General features: G+C 33.1%; 1 protein-coding gene across 1 annotated transcript; it reads left to right on the top strand.

Annotated features, from left to right (window-relative positions):
* The first annotated feature begins 11,391 nt into the window (after positions 1 to 11,391).
* LOC133197557 (dnaJ homolog subfamily A member 2-like) lies at positions 11,392 to 20,637 on the top strand. The gene is made up of 10 exons (XM_061333647.1): positions 11,392 to 11,517; positions 12,857 to 12,916; positions 13,233 to 13,338; positions 13,544 to 13,676; positions 15,087 to 15,167; positions 15,461 to 15,594; positions 16,598 to 16,740; positions 17,161 to 17,359; positions 17,739 to 17,866; positions 18,068 to 20,637. Exons 1-10 carry the CDS (start codon positions 11,449 to 11,451, stop codon positions 18,251 to 18,253), a joined length of 1,239 nt encoding a protein of 412 aa, XP_061189631.1. The 5' UTR covers positions 11,392 to 11,448; the 3' UTR covers positions 18,254 to 20,637.
* The last annotated feature ends 2,486 nt before the right edge of the window (positions 20,638 to 23,123 follow it).

The raw sequence follows: 23,123 nt of genomic DNA, 5'->3' as shown, positions 1-23,123 counted from the left end.
AACCTGTAAAACAAAAAATGGTGCAATGTATGATAATCAATGAATACATGTATATTTATTCAATGTCAGATACATTTTTTTTAATTATATTTTCAACAGTGAATTAATTTATTGAATAAAAGTGATATTCTCTCACAGTGTGAAAGGATACCAAAGTGATATTCTGTCACAGTGTTAAAGTAAAAAATAACATCTGGCCTGTCATGAGATATAGTAACTAAACCATCTTGATAGAGACTATAGAGACTAAAACTGCCAATTTATTCCCAAATATGTGGCTAAAATCCATGTTACTATGTTTTCAATCACACAACTGCTAAGCTGGCGTCTCAACCCCTCAACTATGAGGACACAGCCTATGACACTGTGTTAAGAAATGATAGAGGCAAAGGGAAAATCAAAGAATATGTAATAAACAGAAAATTCGATGATTTGTAGTTAGATATGGAATTTATTTCACTCGTGAGACAGGATTTTTTAAAATACTTTCACTCGTGCTTCCCTCTCATGAAAATATAAAAAAAAAATCTGTCCCACTTCTGAAATAAATTCCATATCCAACTACAAAACAGTGAATATCCTCCATTTACATTTCTTTGAGAGAGAGAGAAATGTCTCTTACTTCAATTACCTTGCCATCCCTTAACTTTTATTAAATACTGTGAAATTACTTATTTATAGGGGTATAGTGGATGCTGTTAATTTTGTTGATTTCATGGTATGAAGAAACTGAATGTGGCTTGATTTCCTGGTATGAAGAAACTGAATCTTGCTTGACTGTTCTTGAGAAGATTTTAAAAGATTTTTCCTATATATTCTGACGTAAAACTATGATAACTTATTCTGGCCTCATCCTATATTATATCATCCATATATCCCTGGGGACTTGAATCTGCAGTACCTGAAAATGCTTCCAAATCAATGTCTAATCATGGCCTTGATGTTTGTTCCTAAATATTCCCAAGCAACTTTTTGATCCCTTATTTTGGCTTTAACCTACCCCAAGGGGCCATGGTTTAAACAATCTTAAAACAGAACTACCTGAGGGTGCTTGTACATCATGGCTTTTCTGTTCTTGACAAGATTCCAATGCTTAAGTCCTCTTTTGTGATCGAACCTTACTCCTTGGGGGGGGGGGGGGGGGGGGATAGGGAGGTCATCAGGGTTTGAAAAAAACTTGAATCTACACCATCTGAGGATGCTCTAATATCAATATGACTCATAATGCCCATGCTGTTCTTGAGAAGAAAATTTTGTTTCCTACATATTCCTATGAAAAACATTGATTGCCCACTGTGGCCCTACCCTACCATCAGGGGTCATGATTTCAACAACCTTGAATCCTTGAATCTACACTACCTGAGGATGCCCCATATCAATATGAGTAATCATGCCTTTGCTGTTCTTGAGAAGAAGACTTTTAAAGATTGTTTCCTACATTTTCCTTTATAAAACTTTGTCTGTTATGGCCCCACCTTAACCCAGCAGTTGACCCGAGCTTCATGATTTGAACAAATTTGAATCTACACTATGTAATGAAATTGTAAGTTTCAACTTTTCTGGCCCAGTGTTTCTTGAGAAGAAGATTTTAAAACATTACTCTTTTAAATTCCTGTATAAAACTTTGATTGCCCATAATGGCCCCACCCTACCCCAGGGTACACTATGTAATGAAGCTTTTGCCTAATGGTTTTTGAGATGATTTTTGAAAGTTGCCATTAAATTTTCACTAATTCTTAAATAGCTCTCCCTTGAAAAAGGAAATGGCCCATCAAATGAAGAAACTTAATCCCCTTCACCAAAGGATGCTTTTTGGCAAGTTTGGTTGAAATTGGCCTAGCAGAACTGCTTAATGAAAATTTGTTATCTTCTCCAGAACTGGAGAAGATAACAAATTTTCATCAGAAAAGCTCACTTGAGCCTTTTGCTCAGGTAAGCTGATAATACCTGCTGGATTTGTTGTATATCAATTCTTCAAGTGGTCCTTACACTTCATTAATGGTTTAATTGCTGACTTCATCTCTGCAAAAAAAAAAAAAAAAATTCAACTGTGAAATAATGGCCAGGATTTAATAGTTTAACTTGGGTTGTCAATTCAATCAATTTTTAGTAACTGGTTACTCGCCTGCCATTCCATTTGCATACTCATTTTTCAAGAAAAAAAAATCAAAATTTAAAACTATTTATTTTCATGATCGTATGTTTTCTCTTTGAATGTAATTTCAGGACCTGAATGAGATAGCTATGACATTAATTCAGTCATGGAGTGAAAAGAATATAAAATTCAAATATAATTTATTAAAAATATAAATACACTTAAAATAATAAAAATTCAGTTTTGATTTACTGAAACTTTGGAATGATTATCAATATCAAATCAAATGTAAATACATTTCATAAATTTCAACATTCATGTTCTCGAACATTTGCAAAGGCATGCAATTCAACTATTATATAACTCATGTTATGTGATCAGAATGTGAGCCTGAAATTTTGTTCGCTACGTGAAGACTTTAAAAAGTTTGAAATGGTTAGGAGTGAAACGGTTCACCGCGGTATCAATTCACCGCGGTATTTTTTCTCGGTTTGATACACGGTGCAAAATCTCTAATTTTCGGTTCGGTTCATTTTTCGGTCGGGATCGTTATTCAGTCGGGTTTGGCATAAGGTAAAACACGTTACTCAGTATAAATAATTATAGAAAACCTAAATTTTTGATGACTGATAGCTTGTAAAATAAATTTTGACAGTCAAATAATTTTAATCAATTTCTTCTAGTCAATTTGCAAATAAAATTCGTAAAATATGCGACTAGATTTAGAAAAAGAAAGCATAAAACAACGTTGAATTTGTTTCATTCTATCAAAATGTATCGTATCGAAAATAACCGAACCGAGACAAAATTATACAATACGTATCGAACCGCGAAGGAGGTGTATCGTTTCACCCCTAGAAATGGTTGTTTTTCCTGTATTTATTATCTTTAATGTATTATACAGACACATACCTATACCAGTTATATAGTTTCTGCATTTTTGATTTATTAATTATATCATATTTAGATATACTCATTTTTGTACTGTGTGATTTATCAAAAAACAGATCTCTTTGCCACTGAATACAAGTTCATAAACACTATCAAACATAATGTTAAAGATTTTAAGCCAATATTTAGTTAGGTATGTGTGTAATATTTCAGGCACAGTTGAGACAGGATCACTTTGTACCCTGAGCCATCTCTGTCCATCTTTTGGAGAAGAGCCATATTTTTCACTATCAAGATCATCTGCAGACATTAACTTACGTTTCCTCTAATATTTCATTATTTATTTTATTACATGTAGTAATTTGTTGGTGTGGAATACTGTTACTCAAGAATAATTAACTGACTATCAGAATAATGAGTTGACACATATCATACTCAATTATTGCAATTTAAAATCAACAAATCAAAAATTGATGCCATTAAAAATTGGTTCCGATATAAATCTAAATGCATGTTATTGTAATATAAAACAAGAGGCCCAAGGGCCTAGAATCGCCCTTCTGAAAATTGTACAACCTATAATCTCACTTGTTTTAAGCCTCTTGGTAATACATGATTAAGGATAAAGTCTTGAAATTCCAAGAGTAGGTCAGCATGGCAACAATTGACAAAGTTCAATAATTCCAAGCCAAGTAGTATCTGAAACACTTAAATTTAGCCATGAAGTTGCAAAAATATGGTCACAGTGACCTACTTTTTGGTTGATACACTCTGATGACTCAAATTGCATCAACTGACAAAGTTTGATGATTCCAAGTCAATTAGTAACTGAAAAAGCCATCAAATTCCAAAAGTAGGTCACGGTGACCTACTTATTGGTTGACACACTCCAGGTACCAAAGATGCATCAACTGACAAAGTTTGATAATTTCAAGCGAATTAGTGTCTGAAATATTAAAATTAAGCCATGAAATAGCAAAAGTAGGTCACAGTGACTTACTTTTTGGTTGATACACTCCATAGACTCAAGATGCATCAACTGACCAAGTTTGATGATTCAAAGTCAATTAGTAACTGAAAAAGCCATCAAATTCCAAAAGAAGGTCAAAGTGAACTATTTTTTGGTTGACAAACTTTGAGGACCAAGATGCATCAACTGACAAAGTTTGATGATTCTAAGCCAATTAGTGACTGAAATAGCCATCCAATTCCAAAAGTAGGTCACGGTGACCTACTTTTTGATTGACAAACTCCAAGGACTCAAGATGCATCAACTGACTAAGTTTGATGATCCTATGCTTCAAAGTGTCCAAAATATACCCCTAAAACAATTCGAAAATGAATACCTGTAAAATTCCAAAAGTAGGTCACAGTGACCTACTTTTTGATAAATCTGTTTTAAGGCCCCTAGGTGCATTAACTTACAAGGTTTGATGATTCTAAACCTCTTAGTATCTGAAACCATGAAAATTTGACCCTTTGGAAATATGTTTTTTCTGAAGTAACTTCCAAAGAAAATGAGCATGACTTGAATTCCCATGACCCATTGATGATTTGATCGTGTTCAGAATTCTTCCCCTGCCCCCTCTCTGGAGACTTCCCTCCCAAATTCTGGATTCTCCGATCCAAATAACTACTCAATGGCTCTGAGTATCGAGTATAGGTATAAATTTGAAGCCCTCCAACTGCAAGTGGTGGCAATAATCTCCTTATGAGTGAAAAATTCTCAAGTGGGACCTTAAACAACAAACAATACCTAGCTGTGACTTTGCTGTCCTTAATTATATTAATGAAATTGTTTAAATATAAATTTAACAAGTATAGATCTGCATATTATCCTTGGGATAGTTATGAAGTTGAAAGTTTAAAATTTCAAGGTTTCCTTTCATAGGGAAGCCTGGATAGCTCAGTCCTGAGATTGAATCCAAACTATATTGATTAAAACTTTAGTACTTAATTGTAACTTTCCTGTGCTTTATATAATCCTAGCCTGAGAAAGTTGTAGAAGTCCTGACAATTTCATGTATGTGTAACTGTGTAAGCACTCTACAAGGCTAAGATGTAAGTGATTGATGAGATTTGTATATCAATTGATGAAAATAATAACTCAAATGAAGATATTTGTATGGTTTTATAGGATAAGATTTTGTCTGCAAAACGAACATCCATGATTGCTACAACTAACGTTAACAGCAACTTAACATACTTCATTGGTAAGACTGTTTATATCCTAATTATAATTAGCACATTAATCTTGGAAATTTGTATCATGATTCCAAAATCAAATGAATGCAAAACCAGTGTAAGTAAGTCCTAATCAATCATGACCAGGCAGCATGATTTCTGCAGTCATTATAATCTTCACTCTCTATGTTCATGATGTTAAGTTTGTCTTCAGGAAGAGAGTATTAAATACAATCCTTATTAAAAATCTAAATCTATGTATATATAACAACAGAATGCTTCACTGTATAAGCCTATTACATGTATTATATTTTAAACTAGTGATTATTGATTTGTTACAGTCATTCTTGAGAAAAAATTTTGATCAGGAATATGTAGATGGAATAGACTAAGAGAGATAAAAAATAAAGTTGTGTAAAAAAAATTATTTAATAAAATCATTGAAGGGGGGGGGGGCATCATAAAAGCAGGGTCCTGTCCACAAGCACCTGTGTTCAGTTACTGTAACATTCTTGAAATCTACACAAAGAAACTTATAATAAATTTCAAGAAACAATGTATAAAAGTGGCAGATAATTTAATTACTACAAGAGTACTGGTCATTGAATTGATTGGAAAATTACCAAGGATTTAATCAAACTATTGTAGTGGAGTTGTATTTTTCATGAGAGTTATCTCTCTCTTGGTTCTCAGAGGAAGTGAGCGGTTGTCATTGACAACTGGTGCTATCGTCTGAGAACCCGGCGTATTCATTCTGCTCCCTGGGTCATTCTGTGTTTCTTTTATTCAAATACAGATGTTTTTAGGAGTTTGTATCCTCTTCATTTATTTATCTATTTATTGTGGTAATTACATCCATATTTCGAAGCTGAATAACTGAATTTATTTATTTATAGCCTATTTATAGGTAAATATATCCACTACATTTTCCTTGAATTTCATTGTTTACTTGAATTATTTTGTTATTTGTTGATTAATTAAATATCATTTTATAAAAAAAATCACAGTCATTTAATATATCTGAATAATTGTTGCTGTTCTTTATTGTTTACGATCTGGTATCTCGTGATAATCCGGGATAATTTCAGTGGCATATAACAAACCACTGTTACACTACTAAGTCTTATGCAAAAATATACAATGATGTACACATACAATCATGCTTAAATTTACAAAAATGCTTCCAAAAATGTTTTCTGTAAAAATTAATAGTTTAATTTGGACATTTGATCCAATTCTGGTGCATCGAGGAGAAAAGTAAAAGGTGTCAAAGAACTGGCTGCCAGTTAGGACCTCTAATTTTTGTTGATATTTAATCTACTTTTTCACATTTGTGACTTCTCTAGGACCACTTCAGTAAGTTTAGCTTAAACAATAACCAGACTAATGACATTAAGCAAACTACATAAAGGCAAAATTGTTGTTAATATTCAAATTAGAATATATAATTTTAATTATGTTATATGTAATTAAAATTATGAGCAGATGTACATATTCATTCAAAAAGTTACATATATCTATGGACTCTTATTGAACAATTAGGGATTTTGAGGGTCACCAAAGATACTTTGCAATTCTACAAAAATTATCTATGCCACCATATGCTGAAGTAAATAACCAAAAATCTTTTCACTTATCCTGTCTTGGTGAAAAGGTTTTTGTTAAACATGACTAAGCCAACTGCTGAACTGGTCATGTGGATTACTTTTGCGTCTCCATATATCAAACATATGTCTTGGGGCTCTGTACTATCATACAATAACAAGCAAATGAGCTGACATGATACACAAGCAAACACAAGATGCCAGACTACATAATGATAGTCTCTGCAATAACGTTTTCTTACATTGTAAGATATTATGTAGGTCGATACACGGGCCTCGGCAACGTAGAACTAGTGAGATTACAAATCAATGTCTATAGATAGCGCACACGGAAGGCGTCTGCTACAATCCGATTGTTTACACTGACGGGATTCGTTTGTCCTCGTCAATTCATACTGTCCATATATTGTTTTTTTCATACATAATTCAGAACAAATAATATTATACAACATATGGTCCTACACTAGGTAGGTTTTTCATAGGAGAATCCTTCATTTTTCACGAATACAAAGAAGTTCCTGCTTTATTTATGGTGTGGACAGCAGCCATCTTGATTGCACGAGAATCGCCTCGACAATCAAACCTCCTCATGAATCGCCTAGTCCAGAGACCTTTCAAGACAAAAACAAAGGGGACATAAAATTGTGTTATACTTACATCGTACTTTGAATTCGTTGATTTCCAGGTCGGGAGTTTTCCGTGGGTCATTGATAAACGCTCCAAGAAACACGTGCGGAAGGCAACTGCAATCTAGAGCACGATACAGCGAGCAAACAATAGAAGGCCGCTTAGGTCGACAAAGGATCGATTGGGCATCCGTCCAAAGTGTCGCAGATCGTTAGTGCTAACAAGTTTTAGGGCGAGCAGATGGCGCGAACCTAAAACTCGCAATCTTTAGAACAATATATCATACATGAGCATGTATACATACTGTCATTGAAAGTTGTGCAAAGTTACAATGATTATAGGCATACAGAACATTGAGTTTTCCTTTTCCTTTGTATTTGCAGGGACGTACAGGGTTAAGTTTACTAGGGACAGCATTATATTGTCCCTGTCACGGATTACCATGATTACAAATGCATGCCAAAAAAAGAAGGATTGTTATTAAAGCAAGAACTTTGAGTGGAATCTGTCCCGTAGCAACGGTTTCAAAAAGTGTGGGTGGGGGCAACTTCCCCAAAAATCTGACAAGCAAAAAAAAAAAAAAACTTAAACTGACCAAAAAGGGGGAGGCTTCCCAAAATAATCTGACAAGCAAAAAAAAACCTAAACTGACCAAAAAGGGGGAGGCTTCCCAGAATAATCTGACAAGCAAAAAAAAAAAAATTATAAACCTGTCCAAATCCTGGAATTTGCCAGTGCTCGACCTAGCTTACAGCAACAAAAAGTGGGGGGGGGATGCATGAAAAGGAAATTTTACTATAGCAAAATACTATATACTCAGATATAGCTGTATTGTTCTGGACTGGTGAAAAAGACATTTTTAAAGATTTTTTTTTTCTTTTATATGAAATATATATGGAGACAACGAACAGTATTCAAGCTCAAAAGTCCATTTAAACAATACAAATCAGGAGCAGAGCAAACATGGATCTCTAATGCATCAGAGGTGGGATCAGGTGCCATGGAGGAGTGAGCATCCCTTGTCGACCGGTCACACCCGCCGTGTGCTCGTTGTCATGATCGGGAAATAACGGAAAAATCCGTAGACAATTCAGTGTTTAAATAATGGCCTAACAATTAGTATGAAAAACGTCAGTGAAGCATTTGAGTTAATTATAGATTGTATTTGCTGACAAGATCATTGTATTGACCGTAGAACTTACGAAATGATGACTTTAAATAATGCTGGCATAATAGTATGGTTTATTTTGCGGTCCTGTTATTTCTTATATATAGAAGATTTTTTTTATCCTACACATTCACATGTAAAACGTTGAATCAGATCCTCTATTGCTCCACCCAATCCCCAAGAGCCATAATTTGCATTATAAACAAATTATGCAAATTAATCTCTAGCCCTCTATGCTCACGAGGTAAAATAGCCAGATATATTTATACGTATCATTATTTTTCATATGTCCATGCAAAGTATGTTATAGCCAGGAAAGAATTTATTCAATGATTTTTTTTTAATATTTGATAAAATATTTCAGATATATACTCGTCTTATTATGGGGGATAGATTCACTGAGTGCTACAGAGAATGATCGTCTTTTCTCTTTTGTTCAAACATGCATTTCTTCTTCTTCCAATAAAGTACTGATCAGAACATGCATTTATTTAACATTCTGGTAGATTTCCTTGATAATATTAATAAATATACCAGCATAATGTATATACTGAATTACTTACATGTATCTACATAATGAATTGATTTGTAAATTTTGCAAATATTTTATACTTTAAATCTTCATATGTAACTTTGACTTAATCATGGCTTAATTTAGATTTTTAATATACATGTACATGTAGGGAGAGGGCGACGTATGTAGGGAGAAGTTTTTAGATCTTGTGCCCAATCCCTATGTAGTTATAAATTACAATGAACTAGATTCATTTAGACATACCCGGTAATTTTTTATGCCTTGTAGCCCCACCCTACCGGAACAAACCTGAATGTGCATTACTGAGGATGCTTGCATAATAGATCTAGAATATGACTAATCAATTTCTTTAATAAAAAAAAAAGCCATTTTAAATTTTTATGCACATATTGTGACCCTAATCTATATCCCTGGGGGTCATGATACTGGAACTCAATGTAGATTAAGCTTTTACATAAGTTTGGTCTTTTCTCGCCTAGTTGTTCTTAATTATATGGCCCTGTGCTGTTTTGCTATTTCGCTTGAGATAATGCGTGGCTTTTAATCTGAATTCTTTAATTTTAACCTAAGGATGTTTTGTGGCAAGTGTGTTTAAAATTGGTTCTCTGGTTCTGGAGAGGATTTCGAAAATGTTAAAAAGACCTAAGACGGATGAATGTTAATCAGAAAAGCTCACCTGAACCTTGGGGTCCATTGAGGTAAAAAAAAAACACACAAACAAAACAAAACAAAAGAAAAAAGAAAGGAAAGAAAGAGAGAAGCAAGTTTTGTTTTCTCGTATACTGATGTGGGAAAAAATAAGAATATATACAATTTTGTAAAAATATCAAGAAGCCATTTCATTTTACAGTATTATATGATTGAATAGTTAAATAACCCTCTAATTAGCTGAGATCCAACGTTGTAGAAATCAGAGTTATGTCAACCTGCACCAGACCTTCAATATACAGGTGCACAAAACACTTATTCATTTTTCTACATTGGACCAAAAAATAGAGGTGAGACTTCAACAAAGACGGCAAATATCGCTCGAACAGATGATACAAACAATCTTTAAAATGTATCAAAAATCGTGAGAATTACAACTAAAATCATATTTATATAAGTAAAATGAATAAGTTTAACCGCACATATTTTATTTTTTCATTTAAAGTTTCACAATAATAGGAGTTAAAGTGACAAAAATTAATTTTAAGATTAATAAGGATGGTTATAGAAAAGTGGAATTTTGAACACCGTAGAAAGTTTACAATTTCCTAATATTTTAGAAATTTATTCTTCTGATCATTTACAACCAAAACAGGTATAAAAAATGTATGAATGAGAATGGTCCGACCAAGTAACGTCAGATTTAACTTGTATAATGGAAGTCAAAGTTCAAATGGTTATCATTTTGTTTGATAGTACATATATTTCCGTTGAGAAAAACCTTACCTCAGTATTGTATCTTCGTGTTCTAGTAAAATCTACATAAATTGCTTTGTCTAAATTGCCAAGGTGGAGGGGGGGGGGGGCTTTTAGTAGCCTCCAACATGTTTCAAAAATACTTGAAGAGGAAGGATTACCGACAAAAATACTGTATTTATTTATTTATTTATTTATTTATTTATTTATTTATTTAAAACATAGGCCTTTGGATTTTTTCTTCGATGATCGAGAAATAACATAGAAAAACCTTAAGCTTTTGAAAAAATCTAACTGACTTTGTAAGTACATTAAAAAAAAGGAGGGGGTAAAATTAAAAAATTCATTTGTTTTGTAATCAAATATTTTATAAGATATTTTTCAATATATACGTATTTTGAGTTCAGAATGATGATAAGAAATTGTATGTGTATTTTTTAAAAAGGACACACAATGCCTCTTTAAATATACACAGTACTTTTTTTTTTCACAAGGGGGTTAACCCCCCTTTTTTATCCATCATTTTATTTGGAAAGCTTGTAAGTTTATGAAGAGTTTTTTTTTAAACTTACTTTCTTGTGTATATTTTTTCAAGGCCTCTTGAGCATGTGTGGCCCCAGGGTTATGACGTGACATCAGTTAAAGTATCCACCCACGAAATTGCTTCTGGCATTCACCGGTACAGTTTCATTTATCATGTTTATGATGTTTATAACCAAAAAAAATCTCGTAAAATTCATTTTAGAATAAAACTTCAAAAATTTACCACAGATATCGTATTGTCGTCAGATTTCCCCCCCCCCCCCCCCCCGGTATCTGTCTCAGTGACCGATGTACGAACGTTCCTTTGGATCCACTCCTATTTGAGTTACCATTCTTGACCGGGAGGCGTCGCTGTTTCCAAACGTCACGTCTATTCTTGTGTGAAGACCTCGTGAAAATGGCAGACACAAAGCTCTATGACATTTTAGGTGTGAATAAGAATTCTTCAGACGGGGAAATTAAAAAGGTAACACACAATGAATGATAAAGACGTGTAAATGTATAGATGTAAATTTTTATTTCTGCGATCAACAGTTCCCCGAACAAACCACGAGGTTCACGGAAGTTATGGTTCTTGAATCCTACCGGAATCCTTTTCTAGAAAAATCAAATTACATTCAAATGGCGTTTTTGTTAATTAAGCTGAGGTATATGAATAATACTTAAATAAAACTGTCGTTATATACTTTCATTATACTTTTAATAATTAGATTTTAGTCAATTTGTGATAAAGCTTTATGAATCGGTGCATTTTGATTGGCACATTTTTTAACCCGTAGTATTTCATCAGTAATGATGATGACTGAGAATTATGGGTCTACAACTATAATAGCTCTGTGTACCATGATGTTTGCTATAGTTTAATAAGTTAAAATCAGTAAAGTGTAAGTCATTCAAAAATTGTAAGATCCGAGTATTTTGCATTTAGACCCTATACGTTCAATCAGTACTAAGCCCGGTATGTTTGGTAGCAGAATTCAGCAAAGGTTAACAGCAAATATGCTTATAATAAATTCATGCTTACAGCAAAGTGATTTTCATTCAAGTTTTAAAATTTGTTGTTTTGCCTCGGACTAGAATGACACTTAACAGCTTTGTTATTGGATAATAGACTTCACCTACAGATCTCTGCTGAGATTCACCTTGGCTAGATATTTGGACTAGCCCCTTTTTACCAAATTTATATATGGACAGTCCTTCCTAATTTGATCAAGAATGGAAATTCACACTCAACTTCAGCCAGTTCTAGGCAACTATTGTTGAGAACCTAGTGACACTGCTGTTTAGTGCAAATGTGTGATTTGAATGTTCAAGTAATTCTCTATCACCATGATGAATTTTAATACTTCACTGCTTACAGCTTAAGTATCATTATCACTCTTAACTTGTAAATACCAAAATGATAACAAATTAAATGTATACATTAGTAAGTGCAGAATTGACTAGGAATTGTGTGACTACCCTCCAAGGAACTGAAGTTTAATTGGGGTTTACTAGTTAAAGTTGTTTACAATTGGACATTGATGAGTTATTCATGATATTTATTGGTCTGTTCAGACTGATTAGCCTCAGATTTTATTAGTCTCAATGAAAATTTATTAGTCTTAGACTAAAGATTAACTTTGAAACCTTAGAATGTATAAAGCATATCACTGCATATTGAATGTCCAAGCTATTAATAAAATTGTAATAGTATTAAACTGTATGGCTATTTATGCATATTATATTGCCTTCTGGTAGTTGTTTTTCTTAATTAGTACTTGCAATAAGAAGAAATATTGATATAACTTTCTATTCAATTTTAGGCCTACTACAAGTTGGCAAAAGAATATCACCCAGACAAAAACCCAGAGGCTGGAGAAAAGGTAAATTACAATAAGCAAAAAAATTGAATGTCAAGTAATAAATATATCTTCTCTTGTGATCAGAACTTTTTTTTTAATATAATTTGAGTATGGTGAATAGATCTTGATCTCTTAAACTAGAAGTAAATGTGACTGAAGGTCTCTCATGGTATTGCATATTGTGTTGTAAATCTAGAAAAACATTTTAATTGAATTAAGTTATGAATTCTGGAAGAAGAAGAAATCTCTTGAAAAAAAGTAGAATTAAAAGGAATGTTTGTGAAGGACCCAGCAAAAAGAAATTGAACTTTAGATGGCAATTTAATTTTTCTTGCAGTTCAAGGAAATTAGTTTTGCATATGAAGTTTTGTCAAACCCAGAGAAGAAGGAAACATATGATAGATATGGTTTACAGGGCCTCAAAGAGGGAGGTGGTGGACCAGGTACATCAACATTCCTAAATAATTATCAATTAGTGGTTCTGTTGATCCTTAATGCCACTCTTACAACAAGAAATGCTTATCAGTATAGAAAACTTTGAAATTCATTTCTGTATCATTAATTATTGTATGAAGACATTGAAGTAATTAATTGAATTTTTGTCTGTTTTCAGTGCTTCTGGTAATCAGATATGTGTTTGTTTTACAGGTGGCTTCCCGGGGGACATTTTTGGAGATCTGTTTGGAGGAATCTTTGGCGGGGGAGGTGGACCATTTGGAATGGGAGGTATGGGTGGCCGGCGAGGCAGGCGCAGAGGAGAAGATACTCATCATCCACTTAGGTAAAATATAAACATAGCTGATAGGTAGATAATAAACACAGATAGGAAGTAACACATAGGTAAAAAATAAACACACAGATAACATTGCACTCTGAATAAAAGTTACCAACTAAAAAACAGAGATCATTTTGAATGCAAAGATCCCTCAGTTTCGTAACTGCATACAGTGATTATTTTTTTGTTTTTTAAACCACCACCCCCTCCTTTTGAATTGGGAAAAATTAGCGACATTTTCCTCAAATTGGGAAAAATTATTTATAGTAAATTAGAATGCTAAAAAGTACATAAAATAATCAAACTATTGAGTAACAACAACAGATTTTGTTTGATTTTAACTTTAAATTTGATTTAAATTTATAATCATTTCGAAAAAAAAAAAATAACCAGCACTTAGACTCATAATCTAGTAAACTGTCTTATATTGATAATAAAGTTTACAGTCTTTACTGTTTGTTTTTTTCCTGATTTTAGTGAAACACTATGTGTTGTCCATTTCCTGTTATTAGCCTGACCCTCTATGTAATAATGGCGGTCAAACCAAAATCATTATGTCAACATGCAACATGACTTGTATCTGGGAACTACTTAACAATTCACTGAGAATATTATAAGCTACTTATTTGCTTATATGGATATCTGCATTGTTTTACACATTCATTAAAAAAATTCGCTGCATATCCATGGATTTGAAGAATAAAAACGTATTTACTCTGTCGGCAAATTTAGTGACTTTTGTTCAAAATTAAAACATAATTTTCGTATGTTTGAAATTGGGAAAAATATACTAATAATTGGGAAAAAATAGCTAATTTTTGTGAGGGGAAACAGCCAAATATCGGTAGCATTTCAACCCAAAAAAAATCACTGGCATACAGTTGATATTTTGAATGAGGGGTCCTTAATGCCCCCATTAACAGGCACACTAGATTCAATTCCCCATCGCAATATTCCAAATTATATGCATGTTTCATTGATAGTCACTTTGAAATTGAATCAAATTATGTTCATATGTTGCAGAACACATCTATTAACATTTTAGAACTGAATTCTGAATTGTAAAATTGCATAGATAGAATGTGTTCCCCTTTTTTCCCCAAATTGATAATAGAGTATACAGAACTCACAGTCTCTGTTTTTTTTATAGGAAGAGAATAGGGCAAGTCTTTTGTCCTTCCTAATTTCATTGTTTTCTGCATTACAGTTGATTAATTTACTTGGGTAATATGGATGAAAAACTCCTTTCCCATGATTGCCAAAAATAATTAAACTATAATTAAAAAAATAAAATTATGTGGATTTTATTCTTGCTTTCAGTAGTCAACTTTATCTGGAATTTACATAAGTTAATTTTTTTTTCTTCAGATGTTCAATTCATTGATTAAACAATTGTTCATCATGATGTCATTTCAGAGTGTCCTTAGAGGATCTGTATAATGGAAAAACAGCCAAATTACAGCTTAGTAAAACAATTATCTGTTCCAAATGTAAAGGGTATGTATGCTTATACCCATTGTCAGTGAAGTTAATTACATAAGTCAGAGTGATACATTGTTCAGAAGGAAAATTGTTGTAAAGATTCCTTATATTTTTTAGACATATTTAATGAGGTACGTGTATGATCATTATAAAAGAGAGAATGAAAGTCTGACCCAACAGGCTCTATAGCAATAAATTGTAAAAAAAAAAAAAAAAAAAAAATAAAGTTTGATAAGTGATTTGGTCATTATGTATACCCAAGGATTACACTGTGTCAAGGAATATCTGACGAGTATGTTGTATTGTAGAGCTGGTGGTAAACCTGGGGCCATGCAGAAATGTCGGACATGTAATGGGCGGGGTGTGAAGGTCACCTTGAGACAGCTGGGTCCGGGAATGGTACAACAGATGCAGTCTGTCTGTCCAGATTGTCACGGCGAAGGTACACTGTGATAGATAACAATGGTGTGAAAAATCATTGTGAAAATTTAGCTTCTCTTACTTTAATGTTTACATGAAATACATGTCTGTAATGTTTAAATGTGTATAATGCAGTAGGAAAACAATGGGAACGGCTCCTGGATGCTTGTTTTACCAAAAGATTCAAAGGTGTCCTTAATTAAATAAGATTCTTCTTTGCCTTTCAGCCTTCTTAGCTCACCTGAGTCAAAGGTCCATTTAAGCTCTCATGATATAAGTTAGTAGAAACAAAGGGCTGATTTCATTCAGTCTTGGCAAAAAGGATGCTTATTAAAGGAAATTTAGTTTTATTCAAATGAAAAGCCATGTTTTATTTATGGGAAAGATAATTTTGAATAGTAAAATAAGAGTGATGACATAAATTCATAATTGATATGTCCTCTTTTTGGCTAAGATTCAAATTTATTAAAACCATGACCTCTGAGATTTTGCTAGGCCCACAAAAGAATTTAAAGTTTTGAATAGGATGAAATGGAATAATGAGATGGAAAATGCCTGTTAATGGGGGTATTTAGGACCCCTCATTCAAAATATCAACTGTATGCAGTTATATGAAACAGAGGGATATTTATATTTGTTTTTCAACGTGTACACCATACATGCCACGAATTGGGTTTTGATATGATTCATTATTTCACTATAGAAAACTTGACTAAGACTTAGGCACTCTTTATGGCACATAGGCCTCTCTTTAATGCATTTTGGAGGATTTTTTTTTTTCATGCTTAGACAATATTTTACTAGCTCAAAAAATTTTAATGTTCATATAAAAATCCATTTTTTCCTAACATAAATCCCATTTTCTAACTAAATTGAAAATAAAATAACCCAGATCAAGTACATTTATTTTTAAAGGAAATAAGTCAGTACTGATAAGTCCAAAATTGAGTGTGTTGTGACCAGCAAGTTTGTCCTAACTTTGCATGTCAGACTTTCACCAAATAAATTATCCTTTTTTATTGTAGGTGAAATCATAAATGAAAAAGATAGATGTAAAGAATGCAAGGGAAAGAAAGTGACCAATGAAACCAAGATCTTGGAGGTCCATGTCGACAAGGGTATGAAGGATGGCCAGAAGATTACCTTCCGAGGGGAGGGAGATCAACTGGTAAGGCATCTATAAATTTTAAAAAAAAAAAAAAAAAGGGAGGGGGGGGGGGGGTCTGACACTGGTGACAAGTTTAAATAATTTTTTTCCTGTTAATGGGACAGGGGTTTAATTTTTGCCTTAAGCCAGCAGAACAGTTGATAGTAAAATTTTTTCATATAGGATGAGCATAGATAATGATGTACACTGCTTCCCATGTAAATTTTTCCACAACTTAATAATTTAATTGCAGAGATTCTTGCTATTCATAGAAATGTATGTGATTTGTATTTGGTTTTGAGTAAATGTATATCAATCTTGGAATGAAATGCTTTATTATAATAATTTCTCTAATGGATCACAATTGAACTTTCTTAGGGTACATAACTAAATCTATGTCTTGATCTATGTGAGTTTATTGTGACGATTTTTTTTTTAAAGCCAGAGATAGAACCAGGGGATGTGATCATTATCCTGCAACAGAAAGAACATGAACTTTTCACACGCAATGATAATGACTTGTATTGTACATATAACCTTTCATTGACTGAGGCATTGTGTGGTTTCCAATTCACATTAAAACATTTGGATGGAAGAGATCTAGTGATTAAAAGCCCCCCGGGAGTTGTTGTTAGTCCAGGTAGGTTAAAACCTGTCATAAGTCCCCCACAAGTTGTTGTTAGTTCAGATAAGGACAGAGTTGTTTTCTAAAGCCACTGCTTTGGAAGTTTGTTGCAAACTTGGTGTTTAAAGATTTCAATCTTACATGTAATTATAAAAGGAAAGAAACAGGAGTGGGAATAACTTTTCCAGAAATATACTTGTAGGAGCTTCCTCAAGTTAGTGATTTAACAATTTTCTTTTATGTGAAAGATTTAGTGAGTCACATTTAAAGTGAAACATTGGTTAAAGCCAGAGGATCAGTACCTGCATTAAAAATATTAACTTCAGGATTAGTGGAAAGAGTATAATAACTGCTGTATTAAAGGCCAATACAATGTCTTACAATCTATTTTCAGGATCAGTACGATGTGTTATGGGAGAAGGAATGCCCTTCTACAGAAATCCCTTCGAGAAGGGGAACCTTCTTGTTAGGTTCGATATCACATTTCCACCTCAGAACTTTGCCCCTCCAGAAGATTTACAGGTTAGTTACCAATTTCTTAGGAATCTGTTATCCAACACATCCTAGCAAGTCTAAGAAAGTTTGTTACACCTTCTATCTGTGTTAGATTTCTGATTTAAATTATTAGAAAACACATATACCTGTTAGACCTACATGTATATAATTACATGATGGTCAGAATAATTTAAGCAAGTCTTAAACAAGAATAAATTTTCTTGACAGAAACTAGAAAAGTTACTGCCACCAAGACCAAAGATAGATATTCCTGCAGGAGAGGATGTAGAAGAAGTAACTCTGGTTGAGTTTGAAGAGTCGAGAGGTCATGGCTCCCGACGGGAAGCCTATGATGACGACGATGATGATGACCATCATGGACATGGACCTAGAGTTCAATGTGCACATCAATAACGATGAGACATTTTAGGAGAATTTTTAAACTTTCTGTTCTGGGGGGAGTTTTATCCTTTGTTGAACAATTCCGTAATGCTATTGAATAATTCGACCAGTCTATAATTAGAACTTCAACCTTAACCGACACATATAGAAATTTCATGTTAATCAGTAAAGGATATTTCATTGTGACCCAAACCCAACAGGATATTACATTGATGTTTGCATTTGTACGGAAACGGAAGAAAAACTGAGTTTTATATTGGGATTTCTTTGAGTCACAGCTGAGTTCCCCTTCCTGCTGTGGCCTGCTTGTTGAGGTTTTCCAGTGTAATTGTTGTTCTGAATTTTGTCATGTAAGCTTTGTTTTATTGTCTTGTTTTAAATGACTTAAAACCCTGTCATTATTACATGAATTCAGTACCAGCACTTTCATTGTCATTGAAAGCACTTCGTAATTTTACCAACTCCTTTCATACAAAGCTTTAAGGCTAGTAACATGAGGTACATGTTTATCACCAACTCTCTTATGTAAATGGACATACAGTTTTTCAGATTTTAAGTTCATGTAAATGCATATTCAAAAGTGATTTGCAGTTGTTCCAGCTAGAGAAATTTAATGTTAAACATGATAAATTCATGTAATTAAATTGCATTTTCAGATTTCCTTTTGAAAATTAATGTATTTATTAAACAAACATAGAAGTATTCTCATTTTCTAACTGAATAGTGGTACATGTATTTGCTGTGCCTGCCAACACAACCGATGGTGGAAACGGTATATTTGTAGTACCTATAGACCTATATTTCCTGAATGTTCAATGTCTTTCAATTAAATTCTTAAATGACAGCATATATGTATGTTAACAACAAATAGCAAAATGTTGTAGAATGTATTCTAAATCGCATATACATGTATCTGCATGTTTTTGATGAGGACATTTTTAAAAGCTTACATCAGCCTTTTATACATACATGTATAATATTTTTTTTCTTGAAAGGGGGTATCAATTATTTATTCATAGTAAAATATTCTGATCACCATACAATTATAATCTTGCTGACCATGTAATTCCTTATCAGATCTGTGTTAAATTTACATGAAAACCAGGAAAGTGACTATATATACAACATTTTTAGAACACTTTTATTGATTGTTTAGATTTTAACTTGATTGTGGAATGCTGGATTTCTCTTAACTTAATTTCAAGCAATGAAAAAACCTTTATATTTTTCATAAAGAATCTTTAGTACTGGGAAAGTTCGAAAGATTCTAAAGAGTGTAATTATTGGATAGAATTTTCAATTGAGTGTTGATGTTTATCTTCTTATTTGTCAAATAATGTGATGACTTTGAATTCTAATTTCAATGATAGTCTAAACTGTCCCACAATCAGAGACACACACACTTGTATGGAAATTTTTTTCCCATTGCCTTATTATTTTTAAGTCACCTGAGTCACGCAAGTGACTTGCTGCTGTCTGTTATTGTCTCTATTTTGTATAATCTTCTGGTTTTTTTCCACCACAAGCTTTCTTTCTTGAACAGCTGAACTAATTTCAATCAATTTTGGTAAATATCAATAGCATCTATTGGTAAATATCAGTAGCATCTATTGGTAAATATCAATAGCATCTATTGGTAAATATCAATAGCATCTATTGGTAAATATCAATAGCATCTATTGGTAAATATCAGTAGCATCTATTGGGTAAGGGGAGCAAAAAATGTGAATTTCATGATTTATGTTCCATGGGGCCTATGGGATGTAGTCTAAACAATGTCTTTTTAATGCCATCTTCAAAAATTTGTTCACTACTGGACATGTATATTAAAATTGCAATGTGGCTTAAAAAATAGTAAATCTTTACTTCTAGACCCCTTGGTTAAGAGTTAACTATATGACATACCGTTGAAACTCTTGTTTATTCAGGGACATTTAGCAAGCAGACTTTATTCATGGTTTCTAGAAGTTTTTGCCCTTTACCAAATTGGTGAAATGGGTATCCCAAAAGTTGAGGCCCCAGGGTGGGGTTAAATTGATCAGTTTATTTTTAAATATCTTTTTCTACTAATCAACAAGGATTATAGTGAACATAGAGTAGTCGTAAGATTTTAAAATACATGTCACATGAGTACAGAGTTCCAGGAGAAACTCTTGATACTCAGATGCCCTCCAAAGCCCCTGGGCCTCTTGTCGTAATGTCTTATTTTCTTGGTGGTATTAGGAGTTGTATGTCAGCAAGAATAACATCATGATGTGCTTAGTATTCATGGTGAACAAAGAGTTTCAGAGATTCTGTAACATTTAACTCTGTCATGCATCTAAACATTCTCTGACAAGGTCTATACTTTTTCTGTATTGACTTTATAGAACAAAATAAAATGAACTTGAATGAGAGCTGCTTGTTTTAATTTATATGTTTGATTTTGGACTGTAACTTTATCAGTTCATTTACATTAATTTTTGCATAAGGTATAGTCTGAGCAAAGTTAAATGGTTTTGTGGAGTTAACTGCACATTTTATTATAGCATGTCTAAAAATTTTAAAAAAGTGATGCAATAGCATGATTATTAATATGCAACCCCAGGCAGTGCAGATTCAGTTTGTTTGAATACATTCTCAGGCATAGTCTGGGACCACAATGGGAGGTGGCATTTTGTATGGAAATGTAAAGGGAAAAAATCTTCTCAAGAAAAAAATAGAGTCACTTAAAGTTGAACTTTGGTATCTTGAAAACAGATATCTTGAATACCATGGATATGTTGAAGTAATCAACCTTTTATTCGTTAAGTATTTCACTCTTGATATCTCAAATCCTTTTAGATTTCAAAGTTTTTTCTTGGTCTGGCTGATCTTTGTGATAATGAGGATTGACTATATATGTATTTGCAAACTTTCCAAAGTTGTGTGGATTTGATTTCAATTTTCAAGGTTAAAGTTGGGCTAAAATTTGGGATAAAAATTTTAAAATCATGAATTTTAAGCATTTTCATGTGTGGATTCAGATTCAGTGAAGTCAAGACCCATAGGAGTAATAAAGGGTCACAAATTTTCATGGAAGTAGAGAGGGGAAAACTCTTTGTAAAATTTGAAGAAAAATAGCAAGGCTAAGGTCACTTTTTGAATTTGCAGCTGTTGAGTGTTCTTGAAGTTATTGTGCCCCCTTCAAAGGGGGGCATATTGCTTTGAACCTTTTTGTTGGTACAAGGTATGTCGGTAATTTTTGTCCGCTCAATATCTTGAGAACACTTTGCTTGAAATACATCAAACCTTGGTACACTGATATCCTGAAGAGTAGATGACCCCTATTGATTTTGAGGTCACAAGGTCAAGGGTCAAACTCTCAAAGGAAGTTATTGATTCAAGATATTAAAACCCTTTGATTGGTTCCCCTTAAGGTGTAGGAGATCCCTATTGATTTTGTGGTCACAGGTCAAACTGAACATAAGATGTTGACAGCTCAATATCTTGAGAACTCTTTGCTTGATAGACATCAGACTTGAAACATTGGTTCCCCTAAAGGAGTAGGGGACCCTTATTGATTTTGAGTTCAATGGTCAGTGGGTCAAACTGAGCGAAAGATATTGATTTCTTAATATTTTGAGCACCGTTTGCTTGATGGACATCAAATTTGGAACATACCATAGATGACTACTATTGATTTTGGAGTCGCAAGGTCAAGGCTCAAACTGAACATACCTGACTTTTAAATATCTTGAAAACCTTTTGCTTGACAGACATCAAACTGGGAACACTGATTCCCATTGAGGAGTATATGATTGAGGTCACTAGGTCAAGGGTCAAACTGGACATAGGAATATATTAACTTCTCAATATCTTGAGAAGCCTTTGCTTGCCAGACATCAAACTTGGTACACCGGTTCTCCTTAAGGAGTAGATGACCCCTATTGCTTACAATGTATGAGGTCACAAGGTCAAGGGTCAAATTTAACAAACAAAGCAACTGACTGCTCAGTATTTTGAGATAGACATCAAACTTTGGACACTCGTTCCCATTGAGGAGTATATGATTGCTATAAATTTTGAGGTCAAAGGTCAAGGACAAACTTGGCAAACTAGAAATCTTTGCATGTCAGACATTAAACTTGGTACACTGGTTTTCCCTCAGGAGAAGATGAACCATGTTGATTTTCAATTCACAAGGTCAATGGTCAACCAACATAGGAAGATACTCTCAGCTCAGTTTCTTGAGAACCATTTGCTGTACAGACATCAATTAAGGTACAATGGCACCTTCTAAGAAGTAAATTACAACTAATGATATTGAGGTCTAATAGAGATCTAGTTAGAATAATCTAACTGTGTCTTGGGACAAGCCCTCACCACTTAAACTGGGTCCGTAGGACATTTATCATTTTAACGATGGAACATTCTATCTAATAGAGATCAAACTTAGTTCATGTATAATGTTACCCCTGAATGATGATGAATTGTTTTCACTACCAGAAATTCAAAATTTAAAGTTGTTCCCTTTTTAAAATATTTAAGTTTTTCCATATTTTAAAATATTCAAAAATGGGGGACATACCGGTATATGCTTTTCAACATTTCTTGTTCCAAATTATGTTAATGAATAAATATAAGCTGAATATGAGATCCTCAGCATGAAATTTAGAATACAGTAAAACTTTGTTATTACTGATAGCATAGTCCTGGGGTCATGAGAATTTACCTCACTGTATCTGTAATTTGTTATATCTCATCTGAATAACAAATTCGTAAAGTATATAATTATAGCGAATTTGCAATATACATGTTTTCATCCAAGTATGATTACTGAATATGTCCATGGAAGTATAAACTAAATTTACCTTGGATAACTTAATTTTCTTATGAAATGAATTATAAATACTTAAGAAAA

Source organism: Saccostrea echinata, unplaced genomic scaffold (assembly GCF_033153115.1).
Source record: "Saccostrea echinata isolate AGI-Se365-2 ecotype Australia unplaced genomic scaffold, CSIRO_AGI_Sech_v1 ptg000030l, whole genome shotgun sequence".
In the NCBI taxonomy this organism is placed as follows: Eukaryota; Metazoa; Mollusca; class Bivalvia; order Ostreida; family Ostreidae; genus Saccostrea; species Saccostrea echinata.
This window is presented reverse-complemented; position numbering and strand designations above follow the sequence as displayed.

Coding starts and splice junctions, on each gene's coding strand:
- LOC133197557 (XM_061333647.1), top strand. CDS start 11,449: ATGGCAGACACAAAGCTCTATGACATTTTAGGTGTGAATAAGAATTCT. Junction 13,339..13,543: donor AGAGGGAGGTGGTGGACCAG/GTACATCAACAT, acceptor TTTGTTTTACAG/GTGGCTTCCCGGGGGACATT. Junction 16,741..17,160: donor GAGGGGAGGGAGATCAACTG/GTAAGGCATCTA, acceptor TTTTTTTTAAAG/CCAGAGATAGAACCAGGGGA.